The sequence below is a fragment of the Xiphophorus hellerii genome, chromosome 13 (assembly GCF_003331165.1).
Source record: "Xiphophorus hellerii strain 12219 chromosome 13, Xiphophorus_hellerii-4.1, whole genome shotgun sequence".
Lineage (NCBI taxonomy): Eukaryota > Metazoa > Chordata > Actinopteri > Cyprinodontiformes > Poeciliidae > Xiphophorus > Xiphophorus hellerii.
The window spans coordinates 6,341,621-6,369,383 of NC_045684.1; the positions used below are offsets into that span (position 1 = coordinate 6,341,621).

Consider the following 27,763-nt stretch of genomic DNA (forward strand, 5'->3'; position numbering starts at 1 on the left):
GCTTAAATCTTTGGGATGTTTTGACTTATTTTACTTGAATAAGTGAAACAAAGTGAAACACAAAGCATTTCGCTACAAGGCAGTCCAGTGCTAAATGTAGAAGTAAAACAATTAGATGCAAGCTTACAGAGTCTAATTTATGTCTTTCACGCATCAATTCAAAATAATATCAGCACTTATAAACGTGGACTGGGCACTTTATTACTTACTGACCTGCTTAGTCATGCAGTCATCCATTAAACTGATCTGATTGATTATGTGAAACAGAAATAGATCCAAAACTTCTAGGAAAGTTAAATATAAATATAATTGTTAGTGTCTGTGGATGATCTACATTTTAATACAACTCCTTTACTCACGCTGCACAGAAATGGACAATAAAGTCAATGTTTCAGCATGAATTCAATGCATGGAAATGTCTGGATCAGCTGTATATGTGGATCTCTCAGAAACTCATGAGTTAAAAAATAAATACAAAAATATGAGATAAAATTGGGAATGCCACATCAGAGGCATACAGAAACTAAATGCTGGAATGTTATTTACTCAGAGCTGCTTATCTTACGATGCTATAGAAAGGCAAGGCAGACAAACAACGTTAAAAGGGAACTAAACAGATCTAAGGCTACAGTGTGAGTAAGCCTGAGTCATGTTCTGCTTCTGATGCAATAACGTTCTCTTCTACATCCGCTATTGTTTCAGTGCCAACATGCAAATGACAGAGACTTCAGTAAACATCAGCGGCATCTTCATTTAGCAGATCTGAATTCTGTGATGTACCTTTGGGATGACTGAGAGATTGCCAGCCAGAATGTGAAACTGACAGTTCATTGCAGATGATATGATGAATCATGTTGACATGAAGCTGAATCTCAGAGGAAGGTTTCAAGCATATCAGGACAAAAGCCTCTGCTTACTGAGAAAAGAGGCCCAATGTTGGCTGTTACTAAAAAAACAAACAACTTATTGTATAATCTGGTATTGTCAAACATCAATCAAACTTCCTAAGTTTCTAAAATCTCATAGGATTCCAAAAAACATAAAAAAATAAATAAAAAGTTGCCTCTCAAACTGGATGAATAATATTAGGACAAAAACTCTTGCTTGCACACAGTACTTATACTGTGAGTTTGTGTTTAACCATCAATATTTTTGTTGCAGTTTTCTTTTAGGTTTAAAAGTTAACATTTAAACACATGACTGAAGCTAAAAAAACCAAAGGGTTAAATCTACTTATATATGGCAATTCAGTCAACTTTTCTCTGCTGATGGTCTGGCTGTTCAGGGAGATGAAAGCTTTCAACAAGTGGAAAATTTCCTCTGAAATGGAAGAAATTTAACAGCAGTTCAGATTGAAAAGTGAGGAAAATAATATGAATTTGGATTTAAAGTGTCCAATTTAAATCAATTTAAAGACCAATTTTAACATGTTCGCTGTAAGATACAAAAAGTTTCATAATGACATAGCTGCTTTTCATCTATAAAATAAAGGGTTAGAGACATTTTTACACTGCTAACTTGCATATTTGGATTTATGAATACAAATGAACAAGAAAACAGCTTGGATCTGCAAGTCGTTTAGGATGCATCTCTACATACCAAGTATGCAAAACCAAGTCTTTATGTTTTGCTGCTGTAAATGATTGTAACTTATCAAAACAAACTACATTGACAGTTTGATGTCATTTCCTGCTTTTAAACACAGACTACAGGGTCCTTATATGGGGTCATGCATTTGTTTTGCAGAATGAACACATGGCTCATTGTATGTGTGTCCTCCCCCCTTTATTCCCTTAAGTATTTTAGGACTTTCAGTTTAGAAATCGTTTGCATTGTTTTGCCTGGTGAAGCAAAGATTTAACTAATAAAGATGTGAAAAGAAAAGAGACAGAGCATGCTCCTCCTGTCATTTAATTGAGTCACATCAGGTTTTAACAGATTAGACAAAGGGCTAGTCAAATGTACCATTTATATTTAATCTGTAAATAAATTACATTCTCCTAACTGGTGAAGTGAACAGCATCTTCCTTAATACCATGTCAGTTGAGTGATTTAGAAAGACTAAATTGCTGGTTTGCACCCAAGCAGCCGTAGTTATACTATTACTGCTCAGAAAGACAAAGTGACCTTAGTGATGAGGCTTTAAACTAAAGCTTAGACACAAAACCTTAAAAATATCATTCATACACAGAGAATGTTTCATCATGTGAAAGGACATCACACTGACATTATTCCACTGGTGAATTACACTAATCCTAATCTTCAGGTTAACACACTATGGATAGGAAAATCTTTTTTCCTATCACCAAACTACAGGACTCAACAATGTTGTCTCAGAGTGGGACAATTCTGCTCTAAATTCCCGGCCAGGTCATTTCATGTGCTGTGTGGAGTTTCTCTACATCCTCCGGTTTTTCCGATGGATGACTACGACGTGTCCGAACAGAAATTTGAGCGTCACAGTGAGGTTGCAAAAACAGATTTGCATCCACACACGGCAAAACACTGACTCACATAATAGTACCCACTTATACAATCATGTGCTTAGAAAAGAACAATAAAACTGCAATAGGCGAGGTCACAAAAATAAGTCAGTGCATGCAGTTTTAGTTAGTCCAATTTCTTAGCTTGTTAATCTGCTGAATTTAATACAGAACATTTCACCTTGCATAAACAAATTTCTTCGTTAGCGTAACTGGGAAAAAAAAGCCTAAATTTAGTCAACACATGGTGTTGGTTTGCTTCTCTCAGGAAACCAGCTTAGTTTTTGGCTACTTTCATAAAAATTGCACAAAAATAGATCACTGTCAAGGAGTACAATGCAAAGAAACAAAAGAGATCAAATGCTACTGAACGTGGTCAGTCTTTTCTCTACCTCAGTAGAGCAACTCTGTGTTGTTGAAATGTGAGATGTCTCAAAACTCAGTGTCCAGTGAGCAAATAAAGTGCATCAGCATTCACTTAAACATGCTAAACATCTGTCATTTACAAATATATATAAAAAATATAATACAGTTGTTCCAGTGAATAAAAGATAGGGGTCTTTTCAAAGTTTACATGTTATTCAATTTTGGGGATTTCAAAGCTAAATCTTTTGTCTTCAATTAAAAGAACTTTCACTACTTATATGAAAGTTGCCAGCTTTAATCTGAAATAAAGTGTCCTTGTAGGTCACAGGTGTAAAACTCCAGTCCTCAAGGGCCGCCGTCCTGCAGTTTTTAGATGTGCCACGGGTACAAAACACTGGAATGAAATGGCTTAATTACCTCCTTGTGTAGATAAGTTCTCCAGAGCCTTGCTAATGACCTAATTATTCTGTTCAGGTTTGGTGCAGCAGAGGCACATCTAAAAGTTGCAGGGCACCGGCCCTTGAGGACTGGAGTTTGACACCCCTGAATGGTGACATGGAGACAGGTCTTGCATAAGCTCTGGGAAGAACTGAGACAAAAAAAAAAGAATTTAGATAAAGCAGGAAAGTGTTTTTTGTACATTGTGGTAGAAGTTTTCAAACTCCTGGTTCTACATGTGTGTAATATTTATAACTAAGACAGTCAGAAATATCGCCTTCATCACTCAAAGCCAGCTGGAGGCTCATTAGCAACAAACAGCCGCCTGAAATTCATCCAGTGAAGCTGCTTATACCCTTCGCCTCATTTTGCTCAGCGCTGGGAGAAGATGAAGACAATTAGCGTCAATACGACCGCTTTTGGCTGCTTTCTAACACCTCTCATCCCCGCCTGTTCTGCATGAGCCGCATAACGTACTCAGTCCATTTGTAAGAGCTCCAGCTCATTAAAAAACACTTTAACACGCTTTGATGGCTCTTTTGCCTGCTCATACACGTGCATTCATAGAAGGAAAATCACTCAGCAAGCCATTGGCAAGCACATTATCACACACATTCTAGACTTCTACATGATACAGACAGCATCTTTTGTTTCACCTTATTGTGTGCAGAAATACACGAGAAACACTCATGCAGAGTAATTGCACTCTCTGTGTCTTTGTTATCCGCAGAGTAATTAGGATATTTTCTGTTGCAGAGAGTGGAGAGATAACAGTAAGCACACCTTCGGGTTTTACCACAAAGCTAGAGATCACATCAGCTGGCACCTTAATAAATTGCATGAACACTTTAGGTAAAAAGGTGAAACTTACAGAAATGATTATTCCTAAATGTTACAGCAGTACGGCGTTTTAAATCAGAATTTATCTAAAACTGTAAATTTGATTTTAAAGGAGTAAGCAAAAACTTTTTGCATAGTTTAGGATTGAAAAATCTTTAGTCAAAAACTAAAAAGACTAGAGATAAGCAGCATTCTCAACGACGTTGGTGGGGAAATTGCTGCAAAGGCAATAACTTGATGCAAATGGCTTCCTTAGACAGTTGTTCTTTACAAAATTGGATTATATCATCGATTGACTGGATTATTTTATAATTAAGATGTGTGAAAATTGAACTCTGAATATGTCTGTATGAATTGACTGTTGTAGAAATAATTGGGTTTAGATCTCTTGAACATTGAAACTGGACATGAACTGAATCAATCTGTTTAGTAAACAGCCTTGAAATTGTGTGTGTGCAAAATGTTGCTAACCATCATTAAAGCCACATTTTATTGTTAATGTAGCAAATATATCAAACGTTTCAACGCACAAACAAATTAAATATAAAATAAAATGGTTGCATAAAGAAAAACACAATGCACTTTCAGTTTCATGACTAAAACATGATTCACAGCCTGGTCACTTTTTAAAATGGATATGTGGCATTTTGGCAGCGGTTCTTTCAGGCTGAGCGAGGTGAAAAGGAGCCTCACCTCTGTTTCTTGAAACAGAGGTTTTCTTTTAGTTGTTCCCTTCCTGTGGCAGGCAGGCGGATCTAATGGAGACGTCCCGACCTCCTCCACCGAGCTGCAGCTTTCTTTCACTTAGATATGCTCTTGTAAATGCAGCTCATTCTTTCATTGCACACAAACACACACACATACACACTCGGTGGCAACATTTTCTGCTCTGTTAACACTTATGAAGGTGTCAGACACAGAAGATACCTTTTTTTCCCTGCGTCTATTTGTTTAACTTCATGAACACCCGACAGGTTTCCATTTTCTTTCCATTTTGGTTCTGAGCAAAGGCACTGATGCCCGACTAATAGCAATATGTGAGAATCATGTGCAGTTCTGATGAAACATGGTGGGAGCAGAAAGAAAGACCGGTATATCTTATTCAATATTTAGAAAAGAATTATGGGCCACAATCCAAAGAATACCTGCAAAATACTTTGATTTTTCTGTTAAATGATGAAAAGTGATTTTAAGGACAATGCTATACTTTCACAAAATTTCCTAGACGTACCTCAGCTCTGTAATGGGACTGAAACATCCTGAGAATACAAAAACAGCATCAATCTGCAGTTTTGCTGATCTTTTAAAATATTGCATTTGAAGCTAAATTGAAATGAACTAGATCATTCATTCATAAAATCACAGTTGATTTTAAGTATTAATGATTTATGAAAATTATTCAAACCTGTCTTAGTATTTAGTCACCACTTATTTAACTTCTACAGATCATCCATAAAGAATATTAACTCCTTTTTTTCAATTTGTACAAATCTCTATACGCTAACGGTCTTAAGGTTTGTGTTTTGATGGCACATCATAGACTCCATGCACTACAAGCTGGTTGATTATAATCCTTTGGTTATAAGAGATGTCTTAAAAAAATCTGTTGGTTGTTTATTAAAACCATAAAAGCAGTCACAAATGCTGAAAAAGGCAATTAATTGTGAAAAATACTGTAGATCAGTTAATGAGTTATGCTTCTTGATCAATTAAAAATAAAGGGCAACATATATTTGGGTATACAACATATCAACTCCAACCATCTGTAGGAATAATATATGGAAATAAATGCCTAATGGGTATTAATTGAAAGATATTCCATATCCTATGGTTATTGTTCCAGACATTTTCTCTTACATCATTTCTAGACCCAGTGAATATTTTAATGTCAAGTCTACAGTTTTTATTGTGCGATTAGTAAATTAATGCTCCAATTAAAAAGCATCTGAGCTGCTTTAAATGTCAGCTTCTCACATTCATGTAATTACAAACAGAAGAAGCCGCTAAGTCACACCATCGACTCCCTCGAGGCGCCAGAAATCGCTCCAAACCACTGGAAGGAGCCGATCTGAGACCAACAGCAGCAGAGAGAGGCTGGAAAAAAGCCAGACGCTGCTGGAATAAATAAAGACTGAGAGCTGCAACACACAGACTTTGCCCTTCATGCACTGGAGGAGTTGTCTTAAAGTTAAACAGCTTCCAACGTTTATAAAGTTTTAAAGTGCAACTGTGCCCATGAGTCAAATTCACATTAAAAAGAACCAATACATTTGTTCTTGAAGAACATTTGATGTTTAGAAGAGGGTAAAGATGGTTTTTCTAGGCTATTTGTGTGCAAAATTATCACAAATTTGATTAATAGAGATAGTTTTTGACTCATTTATTATTACATTGTGATCATTTTTCTACAAATGTGTATTACACAAATCAGTGCTGAAAAAAAAACTCTATGTTGCTTATTAGAGATCGGTAAAATCAACACTAAAAATGTATAACATAATCTTTCACATTTTAACTCAAGGTTTGAAAATGTCTAATTCTTTGAGAGGTTAAAATTTATAAGGGGAAATTACAGTACGTCATATTTTCCTACCGCGCCAACATTCACAGCATTAACTTCTCTGGACACCAAGAAAAGAAAGTCAAGCTTCTTTCTTCAGTGTTGTGAGACCTAAAAATCCATCTTTGTTTTTTATTTTACAAAATTCTTTACATCCCTTTATGTTTTATTTCATTGTAGTAATTTCCTATTATATTGGTGCTGATTTTGTTATTTGTACTTTCTTCTAGTTGGGCCCATGTTGGTGTTACTGGTAATATGAACGAATAATTTTAATCACAAAGAAAAAAAAGGATGGATTTTCTCATTAAATTCATTATTATTAGTTTTAATACCAGAGTGAGTATTTCAGCAGTACTAAATAAATATTGTTAAATGTGAACACAGCCACTTGTCATTGTTTTTAAGCCACTGGAGTGAAATCTGGGGTTCAGTTCCAAATGAGCATCTTTTTAACTCAGATTTTCCTTCTTGCTGCCAAAGAGTTAAGTGTCCAGATATGTGACCTCTACCTGCACAACATGGCTTTGAGTCAGACCTCATCAACTATCGGCCTAAAATCCCTGCAGCTGTTTTAAAACTTGGCAGGAAACACGAAGGAAAAGGGAACTGGGGGCTTGTTGCTGAGAAGAGCAGATATTTTTAGCCAAGTATTTTACCTGGAACTTTAATTTAATTGAATAAAAGAGATCTGTGGAACCACAGTAATGCCAGGTCGCTGGCGCACACAGCCTAACATCCTCAACTTTCTGGGAAGTCAACTTAAACGACTTTTTAATTGGGAATTATGAAGCCAGGCACTCAAGCTCACCAGCAGAATAAACTTAATTTACTGGATCGTCTGCACAACAACAAGTAATTTAAAGGTCACAGACTGCATTTATGTCCTCCCAAAATAATTTGCATTTGTACCACTCATTACGCACAATGTCAGCTCTCATCAAATAACAACATAAAAACAGTCTGTCCTGTAAAAGCACAGGGCCAATTTGTGTCCATTCAGGCCCTGAGCTGGATCTACAGTGTTCTCCTTGTCAGTGCATTAAATAAGCAATCTACTGCAAAAACCTCATTAAGGGAATAGTTGCCCGGCAAATTATGTCATTACAGTAATGATAACCAGTCTAGCGTTCAGCAGATGAATAAGGGTGCACACAGGCTAAAACATCAGTCATTGTGTTGGGAGCCCTTCACACCTGACTGTCCGACACTACAGAGTTAATGCTTCAGAGATCATTATGCAGAAAGTACCTACTGACAGTTTTACCATAAAAACTCCCCAAAAAAACACAATTTAGCTTTGATTAATCACCGTCATCTTCACAATGGAACCACTAAAAAAAGAGAATAAAAGGGAACATTGGTAATGTTAAAAAAAGATGTGATGAAGTGACTGGCAGTTCTTATTGTGCCATCGTGCAATTAGCTCCCCGGGAAAGCTTGCAGGCGATGCAAGGTCTAAAACTTAGATGACGGTTTATTTCAACACAATTAGAACAAGTCAAGCAATTAATCCCAACAATGCACAATTTATTATAAGGCTGTGGTTTCATTTAAAGTATTATATTAGATCAGATATACAACTGTAATCAAAGTTGGGCTAATCTTTTAACTGGAAGGTGGAGATTTGTCTGCAAAGTCTTAATTATGCAAAAAGAAATTAAGACATAAAGCTACCGTTTCATAATTTAGGATGTAGATGATGGCAGACTCTCTTTATTCTAACATGATATATGTTTGAGAAGATAAAGAAAAAAAGGTTGATTTCAGAATATAAAACACCCAAGCAGCTTGTGGGTTTAAATATTATGTCCATTTTTTAAAGCAACACAGATAAATGCACTCTACAAAGATATAAATCAGAGACTTTATACATCTTTTTTATTAGCTTGCATGTTTATGTGATGCTGCTAATGAGTTTAAATTGAACTTAAATACTACTAGTGTTATAAGACTGCAAAAGAAAAAAATAATAGAATGGGAAGGTTGTAAATTATGCAGGAAATTTCAACTAAAGGAAAATGTTTTGGTGAGGACTATCAAATAACTAAATAATACTGGTGGATAAATGTGTTCAAACCACTGATAAAAGCACAAAATACAAAAATGTACAAAATATTGACAGCAGAAAAAAATATTCAATGTCCCACTGGGGATTTTACCAAAAAGTATTTTATTATTTTCTACTGAATCAATTAAAAATACATATTTCAACATGAAATTATGCAACAGCAATAAAAGCCACACATTTGAAGGCTTTTTATACATCTTTGCTATATAAATGTGCTATAGTTGGAAGCAACTTTGTCATACCATATCTAAATAAATATGTTAATAGATTTAAAAGGAAAATTCACTTCTGTTTAGCCAGGTTTTCCTTGTATTGTGTTTATTGGTGGAATCACAGCATCATTTTACGTCCATCTCTGGAGGCTCATTGTGTGTTTTGTATCATGGACTCTGTTAAGGCTAATAACATTACCTAAAAGCCTTAATGCAGGAAAATCACTAATGTTATAAAAGAAAAGACAACATTAGCTTCAGGTTCAAGGTCAAAGTGAACTGAGAAATGTTTTATCCTTATTGAATGTAAAAAGAAATCAGACATTGTCTCAGTACCGAAACATACTGTAGATACTTTCAATGTTCATAATTCTTTCTGTGCCATTTACTGCTTGATGACTTAAATTGTGTTTGAAAAATGGTCAATTCTTTAGAGAGTTTTAAATGCCAGGAAACAAATGCCAGCTGCCATGTTTGCAACCTTTGTAAAAGTTACTGCATGTATAATAAGGACAACATTTTTATTTTTTTTAAGCTTATCCTTTGTCTTCAAAAAAGCGTACACTGAACTAAATGAATTTCACAACAATCTACTAAAAAAAACAGGATTAAATCATGTAATCCAATAAAAGTTACAATAAATAAAGCTGGCTATCAACTGAATTAGAGTCTCTCTGGCTCTCTATGCTCCACTTCAGTTTTCCTTTTCTAAAAGTATGATTTTAATTCTTGTCAACTAACAGCCTTATTTCAATTCCAGGTGGATGCAATTAAGCTAAGTGGTAGAATACAAAGCGAGGCGCTCTCTGTGCTCTGACGGCTATGGTTCCAACCTTCGCTCTCATGGCCTACAGTGAAATTACCTCAGGAGATGCTGCCTCTGACTCAGGGTTGCTCACTTAAAAAAAAAAAAAACTTCAATACATGGACGTGGCAATGTCAAATCGAGGTGGTGATTGAATTTGAAGAGACTGATAGAGAACATCATTCAGAGTTGAGTTAGGTCTGTAAATGTTTTCAGGACGTGGTAAAAAAAAAAGCACTAATCATTGATCGCTTTCATTTCCCTGATTCATTGGGCTCACAGTCTGACGACCTTGCTCTCCCTCACCTTCGTTCTTTTCATCAGTGCTGCTGACACAACGCAGCCTCTTGGGCTCAAGTGTTCCTTAAAAACAAACTCAACTCGAGTCAAGTGGACCACAAACCAAAAAATGTCTTTCTAGCCGTCCCCTCTAAGGCTTTAATCACTGGAATGCACCACATAGGGCCATAATGGGATTCACTGTGTGGGTTCGGCGGCTGCTCGGTGAATGACAATGCTTCTGCTGGTTTACGAGAAGGACTCTCGACAGTCAGGTAGCAGCTGAGCTGCAGCAATGAATACAGAGCAGGTTGCTGAGCGAGGCCGAGCTTTGATCTGCTGGACTGTAAAGTGGTGGAAGGTAATGATGTCAAACTGAGCAATGAGTTGCTGTACATTAACTTGAGCCAACCAGGCGACAAAACGGGATTTCTTCTGGTTGAGTCTAAGCTCGTTAGTAAAGACGTTAAACTGAGACAAGGAATTTCCTTGGCCTCTTTCTTCTGGGTTTGGTTTTAGGGGATTCTCTTAGTTGTTTCTATCTTCAGAATTTTATAGATGTGAAAGAATTGTATGAATGCTGTTTTTTAAGAAATGGCCAGACTTAACCTTATTCATATCCAATAAAGTACAATGCACCACTAAGTTTTGACAAACCTATGAGTTGTATTTTATGGAAACAATAACTTTAGGGCTACACCACAAACAAGAAAAGTTGTGTTTAGATCTTCTCCAGATCTTCAATTCCCACTGATATTAAACTTCTCCCAAATATCTGAGATAAACATCTGGAGTCTGAGACTAATAAACCCTATTTCAGCAAAAACACTCACCTATAAACTTACTACCTCATATTACCATGTCCTATTTTGATGTATTAACTGGACACAAAATATGAAAAGTTCTGAATAATACCATAGAATGAAATTTATAAATTATTTGATGCATTAAAATAGAAGAAAAATGGAAGAAGACATGTTTGGCTTTACCGTAGGCAGAGTCAGCTGCTGATTCCTGGTTTCGTGTTGTGGCCAACACATCAGCTGTACAAAAGATAACACCAGTCAGATTTCATGGTACTACAAAGGTCAAATCACATGTCGCTATTTAAACCCACTTTTATGTGTTTTAATCATTAAAAAAATACAGAGGAAAACAATCATGTAAATGCTCTAAAAGCAGCACTTTGCAAATATCTTCACAATTTTTCCACATATTGACAAGCTGCAAAACTGGAAAGTTTGCCATTTTTAAATGACAGAAAAAATACTAATGACTATCTTTATTTATTTTGCAATTAAAAACAAAAAGTTTAGCACGCAATAATACTTTTAGCAAAATAAATTCTGACTTTAGTAGAAATGAACAAATTGCTGTGTGGTCTCAGACCTCTGCCTTAATAAAACAAAGATGTGTTTTATTAGTTTCCAAACATTCCAAAAAACTAAACTTCTCAGGATATGAACGTAACTGTTACAAACCAATAGGATTTGCTTTGGAGCCTAAAAACGAACAATCCCAGCTATTAAACAGAACAGACAAAAGAAAAAGGGGCCCATAAGCACAGCTGGAGAAATAGCTGGAAAGCGTAGCGAGTAAGTGGGAGATGATGACCATTACACTTAGAGAAGTGCTGCATCCCAGTGGGTAAAGGGTAGGGCAGACAAAGACTGAAATGTGTTTATTTGGCTCCACTAATGGCTTAGAATTTTTCCAAAAAGTAAAAACTAAATAGTAAACCAGACAGTTCATTTTTTATGTGACCCAGGTTTTCCAATTAGGTCTCAAACTAGGATGAACTCCATGACTTGGATTGTAAAATCCATGGAAACAAACCCCAGGCTGTGTTTTAACAATCCATAACCTTTACACCTCTACACCTCATATTATAACTACGAAAATTGTTACTAAGGCTTTAAAAGAACAGATTTATCTTACTGTGACAGTTGTCGGGGTAAAACGAGTGGTCGCCCTCTATATCCTGTTCGAACCCGGCCCTGCAGAGAAAAAAAAAAAAAAAAAAAGAGCATTTATGACAAACTGAAAGAAAAGCTTCACGCACACATCAGACATGGCTTTTCATTTTGTTAGTTATTGTTGGGTAAAGCTTATCAAGAAATCTATCAGTGACTTTGCATCTATAAAGACGAGATAAGATGTTTAATTAGCTTATCACCCATACTTCATGTCCAAGTTTTTATTTAGTTTGAAGGCCAAAGAATTCAGAGGTCGAAAGAGGTGAAGCAGCAAACTTCTTCACCTCCTCTTTGTCCTCCAATTAAAGTGAAAAAGGTGAAACTCATCCAGACAGGAGACAGGCTGTGACAAGAGGTGAGCATGAAAAACACTCGCGCTCACCGTCAGTGGCAGTAAAGTGAAGCGGCCTATATCTGAGTGCAGAGGCAGTAAATGAAGCCATTTACCCTCGTCTGAGTGTCTTTCTCTGGGTCTGAGTCCCTGTTGTTTACCGAGCCTGCCTTTCTCACCGCCGACACTTCCATCTGACCTTCAAATCAATTTTTAAAGGGACTACAAATCAGGATTTCACAGCCATGGAGCACAAAATTACTTCCATAAAGCAAAGGTGTTTAAGACTAGGAGCTTTGCTTTATTTTTAGTGTTTGTCCGCGTGAGGAATTAGAAGTCATTTAACTGTTAAAAACTAAAAGATAAAATAAAGCAAAATAAGGGCAGATAGAGGTGAAACCTTATTCTGCTTCATTTTCCTCCAGCACACAGTTGACATCCCACCAATGAAGTTGTATCGATTAGGCCGATGTGAAAGAACAATGGTTCCTGCTGTTGAAACTGCAACCATCCCTCATGTTTTGTCGCTGGCATTTTATTTTATCTCGATGTTTTACAAATAAAAATAAAAGCCTTGAGAAAGTTGAAATGGGATCATGACCGTCTTACTGAATAGTTTCAGCCCACATCTAAAATAGTGTTTCATCAATAAGAAGATGAAACACTACGTAGTTAACCCAGATTGTAGTTAACCCAGATTGTAGTTAACCCAGACTGTAGTTAACCCAGATTGTAGTTAACCCAGATTGTAGTTAACCCAGACTGTAGTTAGCCCACATTTCTCTTATTTAACAGTATGATGATCTCCCCTCCAATTCTATAGTCATGTGAAAAACAGAGTACATGTTTTATAATATATCTGGACGTTTGGATGTTTTAGACTAATTTTAGCAAAATTGAGAGATTATAGACATCTACACAAATAAAAATGCAGGTAAATCTGGTCTGGAGTAAGTTACCACACTACAACATTTATTCCAACTTAAATGAATAAGACTCAGGTGAATCATATGAGGAGCACGTGATGAGAACAGTATTAGTTAGCATTTTGAAAGAGGTTTAGCCTGTTTAAACCACATACATTTAATTAGTTGTGCTCCTGACTATGGAAGTGAGAATGAAGAAGACTGTTGAATTGAATGAGCTGTTTGAGGCCTTTAGAAAAACATTGTAGCAGCTTATGAGTGTGATAAAGGTTAAAAAAGGTCTAAGAACATTTTGATACCAGCCATTATACCGCATAGAAATTAGTCTATAAGTGGATGACATTCAAACAAGAAAATGCCCAAGACTAGTTAGCCACCAAATTCACCTTGAGTGCAGACCGAAAGATGCTAAAGGAACTTCTCAAAAACCACTAAAATGTTCTGATGTAATGTACAGAAAGCTTTAGATACTGTTGATGAAAGAGACTTACTTTTGTTTAAGCTATGCGTAAACATAAATGTCCTCAAGTGAGGACATTTAAACAGAAATGAGTAGTTTAAGCTGATTTCTTTTGTTTCTCCTCATCTCTTCCGAGGGACAAAACCACCAGTAGAGTTTGATGTTTTTGGAGATAATTTTCCATCGGTATAAAAGAAAGCAGTTGTTAAAAACTCTTGCTTTAATTTAATTAGCTGCAAGACTACTGCTGCAGAATGTTTTCAATTCCATGCTTTTAATTAACCCGCCTTTCTTCTCCTCCCTTGTTTTATAAAACTATCCCTCCTCTACATCAGTCTTCACTAATATCTCTGAGCCGTATTTAACTCCTCTCGCCTTGTTTTCATTTTACACCCCAGCAGATTTCCTGGTGTGATGCTGCAAGCAAAAGTCTGCGGCTCAGCAGACTGCACTGCCTGAACAAGGGTGAGCACAAATGCCCAACCGCTCACCAAATGTTGTGTTAAAGAGGACTCAGTGCATGGCTTGCAGATGTCATTCAGTTCGCTGCATGGACCGGCCAGAACGCGGTGCATGCAGAAGACAAGCATCAAGAGTCTCCCTCCCACCAGAAAAAATTTACTTTAAAGCAAATGTGACACAATCTGCAAGATGCATTTTTTAATGGCTATCCATTTTGAGTTGGAGGAATTTAGTGTATTTCTTCACATATGGATCTGTCTGATTAGGATCTAAGCATTAATTCATAGGTGCTGTGGTTGAGAAGTAATACAAAGAGCAAGATGTTCCTTTATCTGGGATCATTTCAAGCCAAACGATGCACTTTGGGTTAAAATGTCATTCTGTAATGATGCAACCTATCAGATATTCCCTTCCCTGGCATTTCGATGCTTCTTGTGGCAGTCATGAACATCTGTCTATGTTACGTCAAGGTCTCTGGGCAACTCTGCACATTGAAAATATATGTAAATGGATGCAACAACACTTGCAGCAACGATACTATACCCTGGGCATACTGAGAGCGTGATTTCTTTCAGCATAGAATCAAGCTGAACTCGGCACAAAATGCACCTCTGTAAGATGCATGCATGCAAAAAAGTGAATAGAGCAGAGCAAAATGGCTGAGGGTCTTTCTGGAAATCTCTGGTGCTAATGAGTCATTTTATTTTACTGAAGAACATTTAAGTTGGATTTGGTTCCAAAGTTTTGACATGAGCTGAGGGTAAAATTAAATCTGATTAGAAACATCCTGGACATTGACTTTGGGCTTGTCCTGTCTCAGGTATCCATTCTATCATCTTATGGGTCAGATTCTTTGTCACGAAGCATTTTTCTCAAAATCTGAAATGCACCCACAGTCTACCCTTCTAAAAAAAAAAGAAAGGGGTTGCACACATTCCTCCGAGAGACCTGCAGGACCCTTAGAGGCATTTGGCAGCCAAGCAAACCACAGAGTCATCCAGAAAGCGTGAAATACATTTTTACTAAGATACAGCGTATTTACACTTCATTTAAGCCTTCATTAAATCACTTTGAATCTTAATTTATTAAACGTACATGCACCAGCAGTGAACTTTGAACTTTGATGGGCTGTGCATTTGCATATGAAGTCCTCAGCATTTCTTAGTTGATTGACTGAACATCTCATTTGATCAGTCAGTATGTGAACCAGAAAACTTCTCTGCAGTAAAATGTGCTAAACAAACTTCAGAACGGAGACAAACATGATTTAAAGTTCATCTCAGGGTTTATTCCATACTCAGAAACTGTGGCAGTAAATAGAAATTAAATTTTCTTCAGTGTGACTGTCCTCCTTACATTCCTTTTATTGTGTTCTTTAAGTTGTCCATGGATACTGTATTTACATGACTGTATAATAAACCTGCATTACACATTCACTAAGTAAATTATGTAACAGATGAGAAGTGGAACATTTAGAGGCTATTTAATGGAATGTAAAAGCATCATTTTAATTTCCTCCTCTCATGCACTCCACTTCATATCTCTGTACCTCATATTTGCTAACTCGTCCACCCCCTCAGCCACTCAATATTTATCTCCCCTCATTGCTCGTTTTCTCTCCTTCCTTCTCTTGCTGCTTTTCAGCTTGAGCTTCATTTCCACCAGCGTGGGCTGAGCTGTAAGTGAGGAGAAAAAAAAAAAAGGAGAGAACAGGAGGAGGTCGATGCAACGGTGAGCAGCTATATATCCCAACCGCTCTCAGGCACCTGAACGCCTCGCTCATCTAGCGGGGAGCTACTCGGAGGAGGGGATGAAAATAGACTCGGTTGGAAAAGACAGCCAAGTTATCAGACGCCGGCGTCGCTTACATTGTGATTTCGCGTCCCCAGTGTTGAGGCTCGGCAGTGGAGGCGTTAACGCATTTGAAAGACTGTGAAATGTAATTGCGATGTATGAACGGCTGCGGGATTTACCGCTAAATGAACATTCACAGGTTGTGTGTACTTCAAAGAAGTAAAAGTTATTGAGCCTTTGTTGAACAGCTTGAGGTTTACTGACAAACAACTTCATTTGACACAGAACAGCTCAAGTCTTTAATAAAGTTTTGAATCAAATGAATGGAGGGATATATTTCAGGTAGTCTGGTTGGGTACAAATAATATATTACATTTTGCAAAACATGATTCAAATTGGAACGCCATTGTTACAGAATGTGGACCAACTTGATTTCTATGCATGTAAACATCTAATGCAAACATAGCTATAAAGGTTTATAAAATCAAACTCGCATTATATATTTTGAGACGAGACCAAAGGTTAGCTTTAGATAAAAACTTATCACTTTTCCATCAGAGTGAAAATACCAAAAGAGCTTTAAGACATTGACTGGTCGTGACTTAAGACAGGACATCACTTCAAAAATCTGAAGCAAAACATTAAAGGTAGAATATTAAAAAGGAGGAAGCTCCTCAATATGAGATTAGAAAAGGTTATTAGACACACAAAGGCAGGAGGTTTGGGCTGAGTGAAGGTGATGGAGAAATATTGTGAGTAACTCAGTCACCGCATGTGACTGAATAATGTTTTTTTCCCCTTTGAGTTCTGTTTCATACAATGCAAAATATTAGCTGTTCATGATGAACTTAGAAAAATGTAATTAATGTTGGAGTGAAATATTTTTTTAATGGCAGTTATAAAATGGTAGCACCATTTTATAACTTGAATTAGTTTTGAGAGATAATGTGAGCCTCTATTCAGTGTTGGTTGTACTTTTTTGGAAGTAGAAATAATGGTAACACTTTATTTGAAGCGGTGTGCATAAGACTGACATCACACTGTCATAAACATGACATGATGCCTGTCATGAACATGAAAGAGTCTTTATGAATGTCTATGACTGTTGTCATGAAGTGTCATTTGGTAAATAACATTTTAAATGCAAAGTTGCTTTAAAAGTTACATTAAATGGAAATTAAAAGTGCCAACTTTGCCTTATTTGGTAAATAAAGACACTTTAATGCAACGTTGACTAATCTAGAGGCTGTATCTATTCTATAATATATCTTTGAACTCATAAAACCAAAACATAATTGGCTCCAATTTTAACAAATGCTTGCTCTTCATGTTGGCTGGCAAGATGACTCTTTCCATTTCATCTCTCCTTCAATCTACCACCTCCCTTCTAAGACGGTTCAGTTTCTTTTTCTGGCTGATGTTATGCAAGACGTTACACTCTTCCTCTTCAGCGCTTTCTATTCTTACTTCATCATCCTTCCCTCCATGTCTTTCTTCTCCCTGGAGGAAATCTTTTACTCATCAGCAGAATTTTGCGAAGCTAAACTCACTTCGACTTACAGACAGTCAAGCCAAACTCTGAGCCGTAGCTCTGCCTGGGGATTCTGTTCTATATTTATCCTTCAATCAGCCTGAGCAACGTTTCTGTACTTGGTTTGATTTGATAAGACCTCAAGTCATCATTTCATAAGACCAAAAATGTATTGTGTGGTTTGACATTACTAAAAATCTCACAGCATGTTTACTTAAAAAAAGTCATATAATGGCTAAAATATGTCATGTTTTCATGCAAGCAAATGAAGGTTACTGACATTATTTAATATTGGTGCTAAATTTTATTTTATTTTTTAAATCAAACTAAAAAAAGTATGGAAAAAAACACTTTATTGAAAGTACTTTACAGGTGTACCTGAGCAACTAGTAGCAGGTACAATGTAAAGGATGTCAGAATGCATTTTATAATAACATTTTAAACTTTAGTTAAAGTCACACGACACCAGGGAATTTACACATCCTTTGAAGTAGGAGAACTTAGACAGTCTCACTTGCTCCATTAAACATTAGTTATGAGCATGATATTTTGTTTTGCTTGTCTTCCCTTTACCCAGATGGGGATGCTGGAGATGCAGGACAAGGACCTGCGCCTGGACTGGAGTCCTGGGAGTCTATCTCTGGAGTTGGAGAGCTTGATGTTAAGTGAGGCAGACCAAACACAGGACGAGTGGGCTGTTGTGACTTATATTGCTGTGATGTGATGCTAATAGAGGATAATGACTGAACTTGGGCAAACTTTCTTCCACTGCCTTGCAGAGTGTGGAAGACAAAAAAGAAATCAGAACAGAGCCTGTAGGGCTCAACGTCTTCAGTTTGTCAGGAAGTTGTAACTCATTACTGGTTTATTATTGGCAGGGAATAACAATCGCCTTCAAATTATGTACAAATCTGAGACTTTAGAAGCATGCATCAGGTGGTTTTAGTAAAACTGCAGTCACTCTCTCACCTGGGAACTCATTTTTGTTGCAGTTTGCTGTCGCTTTAATCCTCCTCTTTCTACTGTTCACTCTGTTTATATCAGTCTTGTCAAATAAAGCTTTCATCTTATCTCAACATGCAGCTCAGTGATTAGTTGCGTCCTTGTTCTGGTGTCACACCGATTCAGAGTTTACCATTTGTCATCTCAGAAAAAAGTTGTGATTGCATCTAAACCGCTTTTTTCTAAACCCAAATAGTAAACACTTCCACACAAATTATTGGTCAAATTAATTTGATGTCTAATTAAATAAAATGCACTTTTAGAAAATACATCTAACACACAAAATATATCTAACACATTTGGACTTAAAAAAAAAAAAGAGTCCTCGCTGAAATAAGAGCTTTCAGAAATCAAAGATTTGTTTCAGTATTCACACCTCTCTTCATAAAGTGAGATATTCATAAACTGTTTTTGTGGAGCATTTGTGACTGATACAGCAATCCAACCATTACTTACTTAGCGTTTCGATGGTGTGGGGAGGTTTAAGTAAAGCTTCAGCAATGATTTCCTGCACATCTGATACTGTAGTGTGCAGAATGTGATCTCCAGTTTAGCCTGGTGGCCACAGATTTATTGGACATGCAGAAAAGTCTGTGGCATTAGCATGTCAACTCAGAGAGGCCAGACAGACCATGAATATCTGCCACTGCTAAAATGTTTTCATAAATGCTTACGAAATGTTGCACAAATTAACTTTATACACCATGCAGATGCTTTGTCTACATTAATGAAGATTTAGTCACTGGGAAAGTTGAATGCTTGCACCATAAACTGTGTATTGACAATTGAGATTATGAGGTAATGATCTGGTATGTCATTACATAGCAATACACTGTCAATTTTACACCCTAGGCCCCAGAGCACACTGGTAGATAATGGGGTTCATCATAAACAATATTCTGATTCATAGAGATAACAGGGCTTCATCTTTTGCTGAATTTCTTCACAGCCATGTAAAATAAAATTTTAGGGTTACAGGAACATCCTGTGTTGTTGTGTTTGCTCGATGGAAACTTTCGATTGATAAACCACAAGCAGCAGATTCAGAAATAATTGTTTAGTTAGTGAGAAAATACTGACTACATCATGCTTAAAAAACAATCAGGTGATTAGTTGAATCAGTGAATTTGCTTTGGTAAATTAAGGTGGTGACTTTTTTGGTCAAAGTGGCCGCTTTTCCTTTAAAGAAAATTAGAATCTGAATGGATTTGAAAACACTCAATGTGGTTTGCTTAATAAAACAGTGAGATGCCCAACTGATTGAAAACTAAGCCCTGATTTATAATTGCCGAGACAAAATCAAAAAGAAAAGCTCAGAATGAAAATAAAACGGCTCTCTTGAATTGCCTGTCTATATCTGTCTTGCTGTTATTTCTTCATCCCTCAAGTGTCTGACACAGATATTGCTCTTGTTTTGTAATTTTCCGTCTCGTATGTTTTGCCCCCTTTCTTCTTCCTTTCCGCATCTTGCATCACAGCCTCGCTTCCCCCTCAGTTTCCTTCCTCGCCTCTTTTTCATCTCAACCTGCTCATCCTGTCCATTTTAATCTTCCTGCAGCGTCTCCTCTCTGCTCCATCCACACTCCTGTCTGTATTAAAAACTATGAGCCGAGCGTCTTTTGTGCTGCCGCGGAACATATTGTTTCCTGTGTCTGTGGGCAAATGGACAATTCTCTGAAGTTAGCAGAAAACAGTGTTTTGACTTCATCTGGCATTCTTTTTCCACATGAATTGAAATGTCTCATTTCGATAGTAAATGAAGCAGACCAAAACAAAACTGCCTGCCAGCTTTTCCATCAGCGCTATCATTTTAGCAGAAAGGAACCTTCCTTCGGGTTTATCAAGCCCGAAGGAAAGGATTGATGAGGCTGTTACAAACACTGTGAACATTATTCTCTCACAGCCTTTGTTTCTCAACTGTTTCACAAATATTTTTTGCATATTTTTACAACTTTAAAACAAATCCAACATTAACTACAACAGAAAATCCTCTATTTATTACAACAGAGGAAGAAGATCTGATTTAGCTTCCAATATTATTGCCAGGCTATAAACAACAAAACAAAACTCTGGGTGTTCAATATATGTTCCAAACAAGTTTGTTGTGAAATATTAGTCATTTCTTTTCCATTTTCTTTAGCTTAAGATGATTCATCATATTTTTCTTAGTCCTAGAGATGAGAAATATGTGTAAAATATTTGCTTGCAAATATGACAATGGAACTGTTTCCATAAGGCTGCAAAGTACTTAAATAGTTCACCTTAGTGCAATTTTATTTCATGTTTCTACATGTTTAAATATTTACAACTATAAGAAGCCAGACACATTGGAAAGACACATAGAAGAGGAATGTTTCATTTTAAAATGTTAAGGTTTTGAATTCTGTCTTTCCTGCTAATTTATAGGTAATTTCATGTAGATGAATCGTTGCTTTGCATCGGAAACCACATCATTTATTCCATATCTGGTTTTGTTGTGTATTTGGAATCAGTATCGAGTTTTTCTCCTTCTCTTTTATCCCAAACACTTTCTGTGAAGCACTGATGTCACCAATAGTGGTTTCCCATATGACTAAGTCAGGCATGGTTCTGCTTTTTTACTCTTTAATTATAAATTGGATGAAGTACCAAGCACTCCATAATGCTAACTGTGTTAGCTTAACTGAGCCAAGTCATTACTGGTCACAGGAACATATCCTGTAGATTTGAACATGAGCTACAGCAATGCTCAGAGTTCTTTTTTTTAACTCCAGTATCCATTTTGAATTGGAAATAATACATTTCTCATTTGTGTCCATCGACTGAATACTGTGAACATGACTAATAAATGTGCAAGCATGCACACCATCTACAAGTATAGATTTATGGATTGACCTTTATTTCTCTGCTGACCACAGATAAGCTCTGAAGCACCAAGTTGTTATAATAGCTCCCTAAAGACATGGAAACCTTTACGTAAAAGCCTGTCTCAAAACTCATTCCGTCATAATGACATGATCTTATTAGAAACGCCAATCATGTGTCATATTTTCAACATTATTCTAAAGTTATCTAACAAACTCCTCAAATTCAAGGAGAGAAAAACAGCATCTGCAACTGCAGTTCTCAAATCAAAAGCAAATATATTATCATTTAAAGTATGTTAGAATCATTATGCTAAAGAGGTTTTTGAAAACAGAAAAAAATAAATAAATAAAAGAGCTTTTAATTAATCAAAACGAATTTTAACCAACTCGGTGACTTGTGCGGAAAGCTTACCTCTTCCTTTGAACAAGTGCCCATAAAACGTCGATGAGTTAAAAGACAGGCGACTGCCCCCTCTCTCCTCGCATCGATCCACGTCAGGAGACGGATCAAAAATATGCAGGCAAACACAAAGAGCTGCCAGCAGAGGAGCCAGATCAATACTCGGATTATGTATGCCTGCTGGAATATTTGTGTTCGACATTGATAATGTTCAGTCTTGATAGAAATATTGGTGTGATCAGACTGGCTTGATGTATACACAAAAAAAGCAGAAAATCTCAAGTCAAGTACTGCTGTAGATCTTATAGCACAAAGTGCCTCAGAGATGTTCAATGAAACTCAATTTCCATGCTTTGTTCCAGCGGACAGCTTTTCCCTTAAATTGCATGAAAATGTGACATAAATATTTAAGTCACGGTCGTTTCACTATGAGCAGCCTGAAATCCATCAACAGAAATTTCTAAAAGATGCTGCTGTTCTGTTTTGACATAATACAGTACAAAAAAAAGAATAAAAAAGTAAGGCGACTGTAATGTGGTTCTTCATACGAGGGGACAAGCTGACCCTGTCAAATTACACTGGGTCCCTGACAGCTTGGGTCTCGGAGAAGGGGGCTTCAGTAGCAAGTGTAAACACTGTCTAGACGAAGAGATGGTGAGAATATGTGCTGGGAATGAATCGAACAAAAAGAACATTTATAAGTCTTTAAATCTTTTAAACCGAGGGTTATAATAAAAGATGCAGTCTTCCCATGCTGATCTTGGGTCTATTTATGTATAATTTGAAGGACAGTAAACTGGCTGTCCCGTCACAAACCAGAGAAGTTCCAACTACAAAGCGTAGCATGAATTAGCGTTATAGTGATTCCAGTATTTTAACCTAAGAACTGTTCCTAACAAATATTTCAAACAATTTTCAAAAAGAACATTCCAAAATTATTGTTGCATCTTGTGAAGTCTACTTTGATATTGAGTACTCCACATTTTCCTCTTTAAAATTCAAAGGTTTTAAACGTGAATGCATTCATCAGTCCCTCATCAAACACATACACAGACCGTTGCTTCAACTCAGCCATGCATGTTTGAGAAATCCTTGATTCTCCCTTGGCAACCTTTTGGGGGTGCCTAAACGCTTGCCCCTCAAGACGAGCAACAACAGCCATTATCCAGCACCTGGTAGAACTGTGTGTTGACTTTATCAAATTCACTACAAAACTCCTAAGAACGGTTGTAAGCACCATCCATGAACAGCATAGAGAAGCACTGCTGTGATGACATGCTGAAGGAGTCGCCGCAGAAAGGCTAGAACCTTCTTAAAGAGACAGCGCCCATTTCAAAGTATCAGATTTCTTTTAAATTTCTTTTGATACTCAACCGTTTCATAATAACTGAAGGTAACAGTTACTTAAATGTGAAAAAAAACGGCACCACGTGCCTGATTCAAGGTGACAAACTGGTGACATATTACATATTTTATGATGGAATATTTTGTGCATTTTGCCACATTCCTTGCTTTGTAGACGTCCAAGTTCAGCATCAACAATTTGAAAACCTGCAGAGGTTCTCCTTTAGGAGATTCTGCAGACTCCCAAATGAATCAGCTCAATTTATAACACCACATTTATACCAAGAGATTCTAGCCCTAAGATAAAAGCCCACTGTTTTCACATTGAGTTTATCAATATTCTCAAGCAGTACAAGGATTAGAAATACACGCAGATATGCACAAACAAACAAACTCAGCAGGCAGCTTCTAACTTGTGAAACCCAGTGTTTGTGGAACCGCTCAATCAATACCTTTTAAGTGTCGGGTAACTCGGGCTCACGATGCAGCACGTCATAACATCGATCTGTGGCTATTGGATTTTTTTGCCATTCCTCCAACCCTCCGCAAATCGAACTTATATTATTTTCACGTTTGTCTCCAGAGGAAAGCCTTGTTCTAAACCTCAGGGAGCAACTAAGTACCTGCAACATTCTGGTATGTAAATATAATCAGTCACAAACACAGTGAAATGATCAGAAACAGACGCAGAACATCAGTAAGCTTATTATCAAGACTGGTTTTGTGATTAAATTAATGGACTCAAAACCATCTTTGGCTATAATAAATAAAAGCAAATTGAGGTTAGGAGGAAGAATAAAAGAAGAGTCCCAATATTCTAAAAAATATATGAAAATGAGCAACTTATGAAAAAAGTATAATATTAGTGACGCTAAGGAGGGACTAAACATAATCACATTGCTTTGTGGGAGCAGAAACTATTCTGCTTTAGTCTTTAGGTCTGAGTTGAACCCTGTACCCATCAGAGTCCAGACAGTTTCTCTCAGCATCCATGTTCAGCTGCACTAGCAACTCCCACCTGTTCGGAAATCAAGATGCTTCTTGCAAAGGCAGCGCAGGAACGACAAAGGTCTTATCTGTAGATCAGCAGCACAGATCAGTGATCAAAAACCAGCCGCACATAAATGGCTGGAATGCCAGCCATCTGCCAGGGACGGGAAGCTGAGGAAGCGATTTTTCAGCACCTGGTGCAGCGTCGACTGAGCGAGGCTGTGTCCTCAGATGATCAAAGTTCCAACTCTGGGAAATTCTGCTAAAACTCAAGAGTAAGGGGAGTTCAAAAAGTTGCCCTGGGTAAAATCAGAGAGCTGCATAGCGCAACTATGCGAGCTTTATGAAAAATGATACTGTGAGGCTTGGGAAAGTGGGTAACGTCTATAGCATGCAGTGCAAATGTAATTCCATTTGTAGTTCTGAAAATGGGTTTAGACTGAAATAGACCTGATATTTGTTTTAATTTTTATTATAATAATGTCCACAACTGCCGAAGATTACATTAACGATACAGAAGCTCTGACTACTACTTACTTTAATCCACTATGATCTAATATTTGGATTCATTCAAATATAGTTTGATGCAAAACAATACATTAACTTAGTATTTAGAGATGAAAGATTTGTCCGAATTCACATCAATATATAAAAACAAATCCCTTCTGAATATGTTTTATAATGATGGGTCTCATCAAAAGGTCACTGAAAGTACAGAATGCTCATTAATATGAAAAACTGAAGCAAAATAAGTGATAATTCAAGAATTGTCACCATCAGCAGGACAAACAGAAAGTCAGAGGCTGAGTTTGTGACTCAACATATTTTTGACTACAGCTGATTTAGATCAAAATCACTCTTAGAAATCCTTTTCAACATTTGTCCTCATTGCACTTCTACATCCATCCTTTCACTCTGGCATCACAGATTTACTACTTTCAGATGTACGACCCTTCTGCTGCCAGGGCTGACGGATGAGCAGGACCTCCGGAGCCTTATTGGCCGTCAGACTGATGATAGCAGGAAGTACGGGGAGACAGAAAGGCAGCATGACAGTAGGAGAAAGATTACAAGGGACTGGAACATACTTGAAGCCTGGTGCCATGTTGGCGCATGTCCCGGTGCGAAGCCAGATGCAGTAAGGGTCACGGGAGGCCAGGCAGGCGCTGGAGGAAGAGATGGAAAGGAAGAAGACGGGAATTTATTGTTATTTGGGGATCCAGTGGGCTCCATTTGCTTTTTCCTTCATGACATTAAATTCACACACAGGCTGAAGTTCAAGTGGTTCATGAACAATTCAGGACTCCCCATTTTCCCATAGCACTGATCTAATTTCTTCATTATCACATAATAAACCTTTGTTACTTCTCTGTTTGTTTTCATTGATTCAGCTCATTCTGCTCATCTACAATGTTTAGCTCTGTGAGTTAACACTGAAATTTCAATAGTTTCTAATCAGTTGCTCTCCATTCAAAAGACCAACTTTAGGATTGAATGAAACAGGAGATTTAAAGAAAGTCATCTGAATGACACACAATTACTGGTCAAACAGGAGCCAATAATGAACAATATGGCAAAAATATATTGTTTTAAAGTTAAATCAAAGTTTCAATATTATTGCAAATATCCTATGTGTAGATAAAAAAAACAACCCCTAGAAAATACAACAAAGCTTGTAGAACAAGGAAAATATTTAGTTCTTTGTGTTATTTTGCCCAAACATATGATCAAAAAGTATAAGTTAAGAACTAAAATAAAAATCTATTTTAATTTACAATGTAGAAATAAGTTAAGCAAAGTGGAGTCTTTTGGGGATTTAATATTTAAATCTCACTTGTATTCTGTCTGTTTTGATATGAATTATTGATAATTGGATTTTGTTGCAGTTGTTTGTATATGAACAAGACCTAAAGAAAAAATTATCTTCTCTTTACCGTGCACATTACAATATCCTGCTCTTAAGATAAAAGTTGAAGCTTCAAAATATTCTTTTAACAGTTGTCACAAAATATCTCTACAAGTCAGATAAACAAAGACGTGTTCAAAAGCAGACCTGCATTTAAAATCAAGGACACATTGATAATACAACATCTGAGTTTCCCCTGCCTTTTGTTTAGAGACAGTGAGCTGTCACACCATCTTTTCATGCGTTTCTGAAACACACACAGACAAACACACTTGTGACAGCAGCTGCCATCAGGTAGCCGTTTCAAATCTAGCAGACCCTCGGTAACGCAAACAACGGCCGCCAACAACTTGCACGTGTTTACACATCTAGTCTCAAATGCCTTCATCCATTACCAGTCCAGTTTTATTCGGACTCTGCCCATCAATCACGCACAAATGCACACTGGCACAATTCACAAGCAAAACACGGCGGCGACACGGCGGCCAGCCAAAACAGCAGTGTAAGTATTTACCAGTGCTGTCAAACAGTCACATCGCAAGTCATTCTGAATAAAGAGAGCAAGTCCCAGCAACCACGGGGTGAAGTCAAGGCAATAGTCCGAAAAAAATGAAGAAAAATAAATGTTTGTTTTCAGTAGAAAAACAAGTTCAAGTTCGGGGAAATTAACGATACTGCAAGCAAAAAACAAAAGACATAAAAACTAACAGACAAGCAATCTGAACTCTAAAAATGAGCAACAATACAATGTGCCAAAACAACACAAGACATTGAGAGGACCAACAGTGTATATCATCATTAACCAACCATTACTAGTAACATCAGTAACGTGGAAAAAATAAACATTAGCAGCAGATCATCAACCTTAAGGTTCTAAAGTGGGTCCGACAACAACAGCTAACCAATAGGTCAGGTTTATATATGGTGATAGACGCATGATCAATAGTAACATGAAACAGAGTTTTAATTTATTTCACTGAACTGTGATCCAGAACCGCACAGCATTCTGGGGGATGTAGGCAGAAGAAAGGCTTTAGCCACTCAACCGCTCACAGCCAGATTAGCTAGGTTGGTGGCATCAACTTAGTCACTTACTGGTTTGTTACCTAGCAACTCACTCACTCTTTGGTTACCTAGCAACAACCAGTTGAGTAACTTGCGCAGTAGCGGTTCAAGGTTTTGCTACTGTGCCTCATAGATGTTTTAAAATAATAATAATAATAAAAACTAGTCTGCCTGTATTTCAGATATTTAAAACAAAAAATAATCAATAATTGATATTGCCCCACATGGAATGATTATATTATGATAAATTTTTCAGCCATATTGTTCAGCATAGCTCCACCTCCCAAAGCTTACACTCTTCCTCTAGTTTCCACCAGATGTAAAACACTAGGCAACCTTCTTCTGTTGCTCCATAGTACAGTTCTGATGCAACATGCCTATTATTGGTACTTTTGGCAGTAAAAGGGGCCCCACATGTGTTGTTCCAGGCTGCATTTGGCATGAGATTGTCCTTCCATAAATGTTAATAGGCATCATTTAAGGTTGATATAAACCAAATTTACCCCAAATATTCTTCATCAACAATTTGCTTCATTACATTGAAAGCAGACATGTTGTTCATACTCGTTAGTTTTTCCAAATCTGAATCTCAGTTGGGCGTAAAAACCACAGTGAAACTATTGTGTGTTTGACTAGCAGCAAAGCGTGCGTGGCTTTGCGTGATGGAGTTACAGCT

General features: G+C 37.1%; 1 protein-coding gene across 2 annotated transcripts in view; it reads right to left on the bottom strand.

The window, feature by feature from the left end:
• LOC116731536 (semaphorin-6D-like) overlaps positions 1-27,763 on the bottom strand; it is a 162,805-nt gene that overhangs the window by 12,352 nt on the left and 122,690 nt on the right. For both annotated transcript variants that reach the window (XM_032581348.1, XM_032581347.1), the window contains exons 18-20: positions 25,205-25,282; positions 11,993-12,051; positions 11,044-11,097 (exon numbers count right to left, since the gene is read on the bottom strand). In XM_032581348.1, coding sequence (XP_032437239.1) covers positions 11,044-11,097; positions 11,993-12,051; positions 25,205-25,282 — 191 coding nt within the window. The remainder of the gene's footprint in view (positions 1-11,043; positions 11,098-11,992; positions 12,052-25,204; positions 25,283-27,763) is intronic.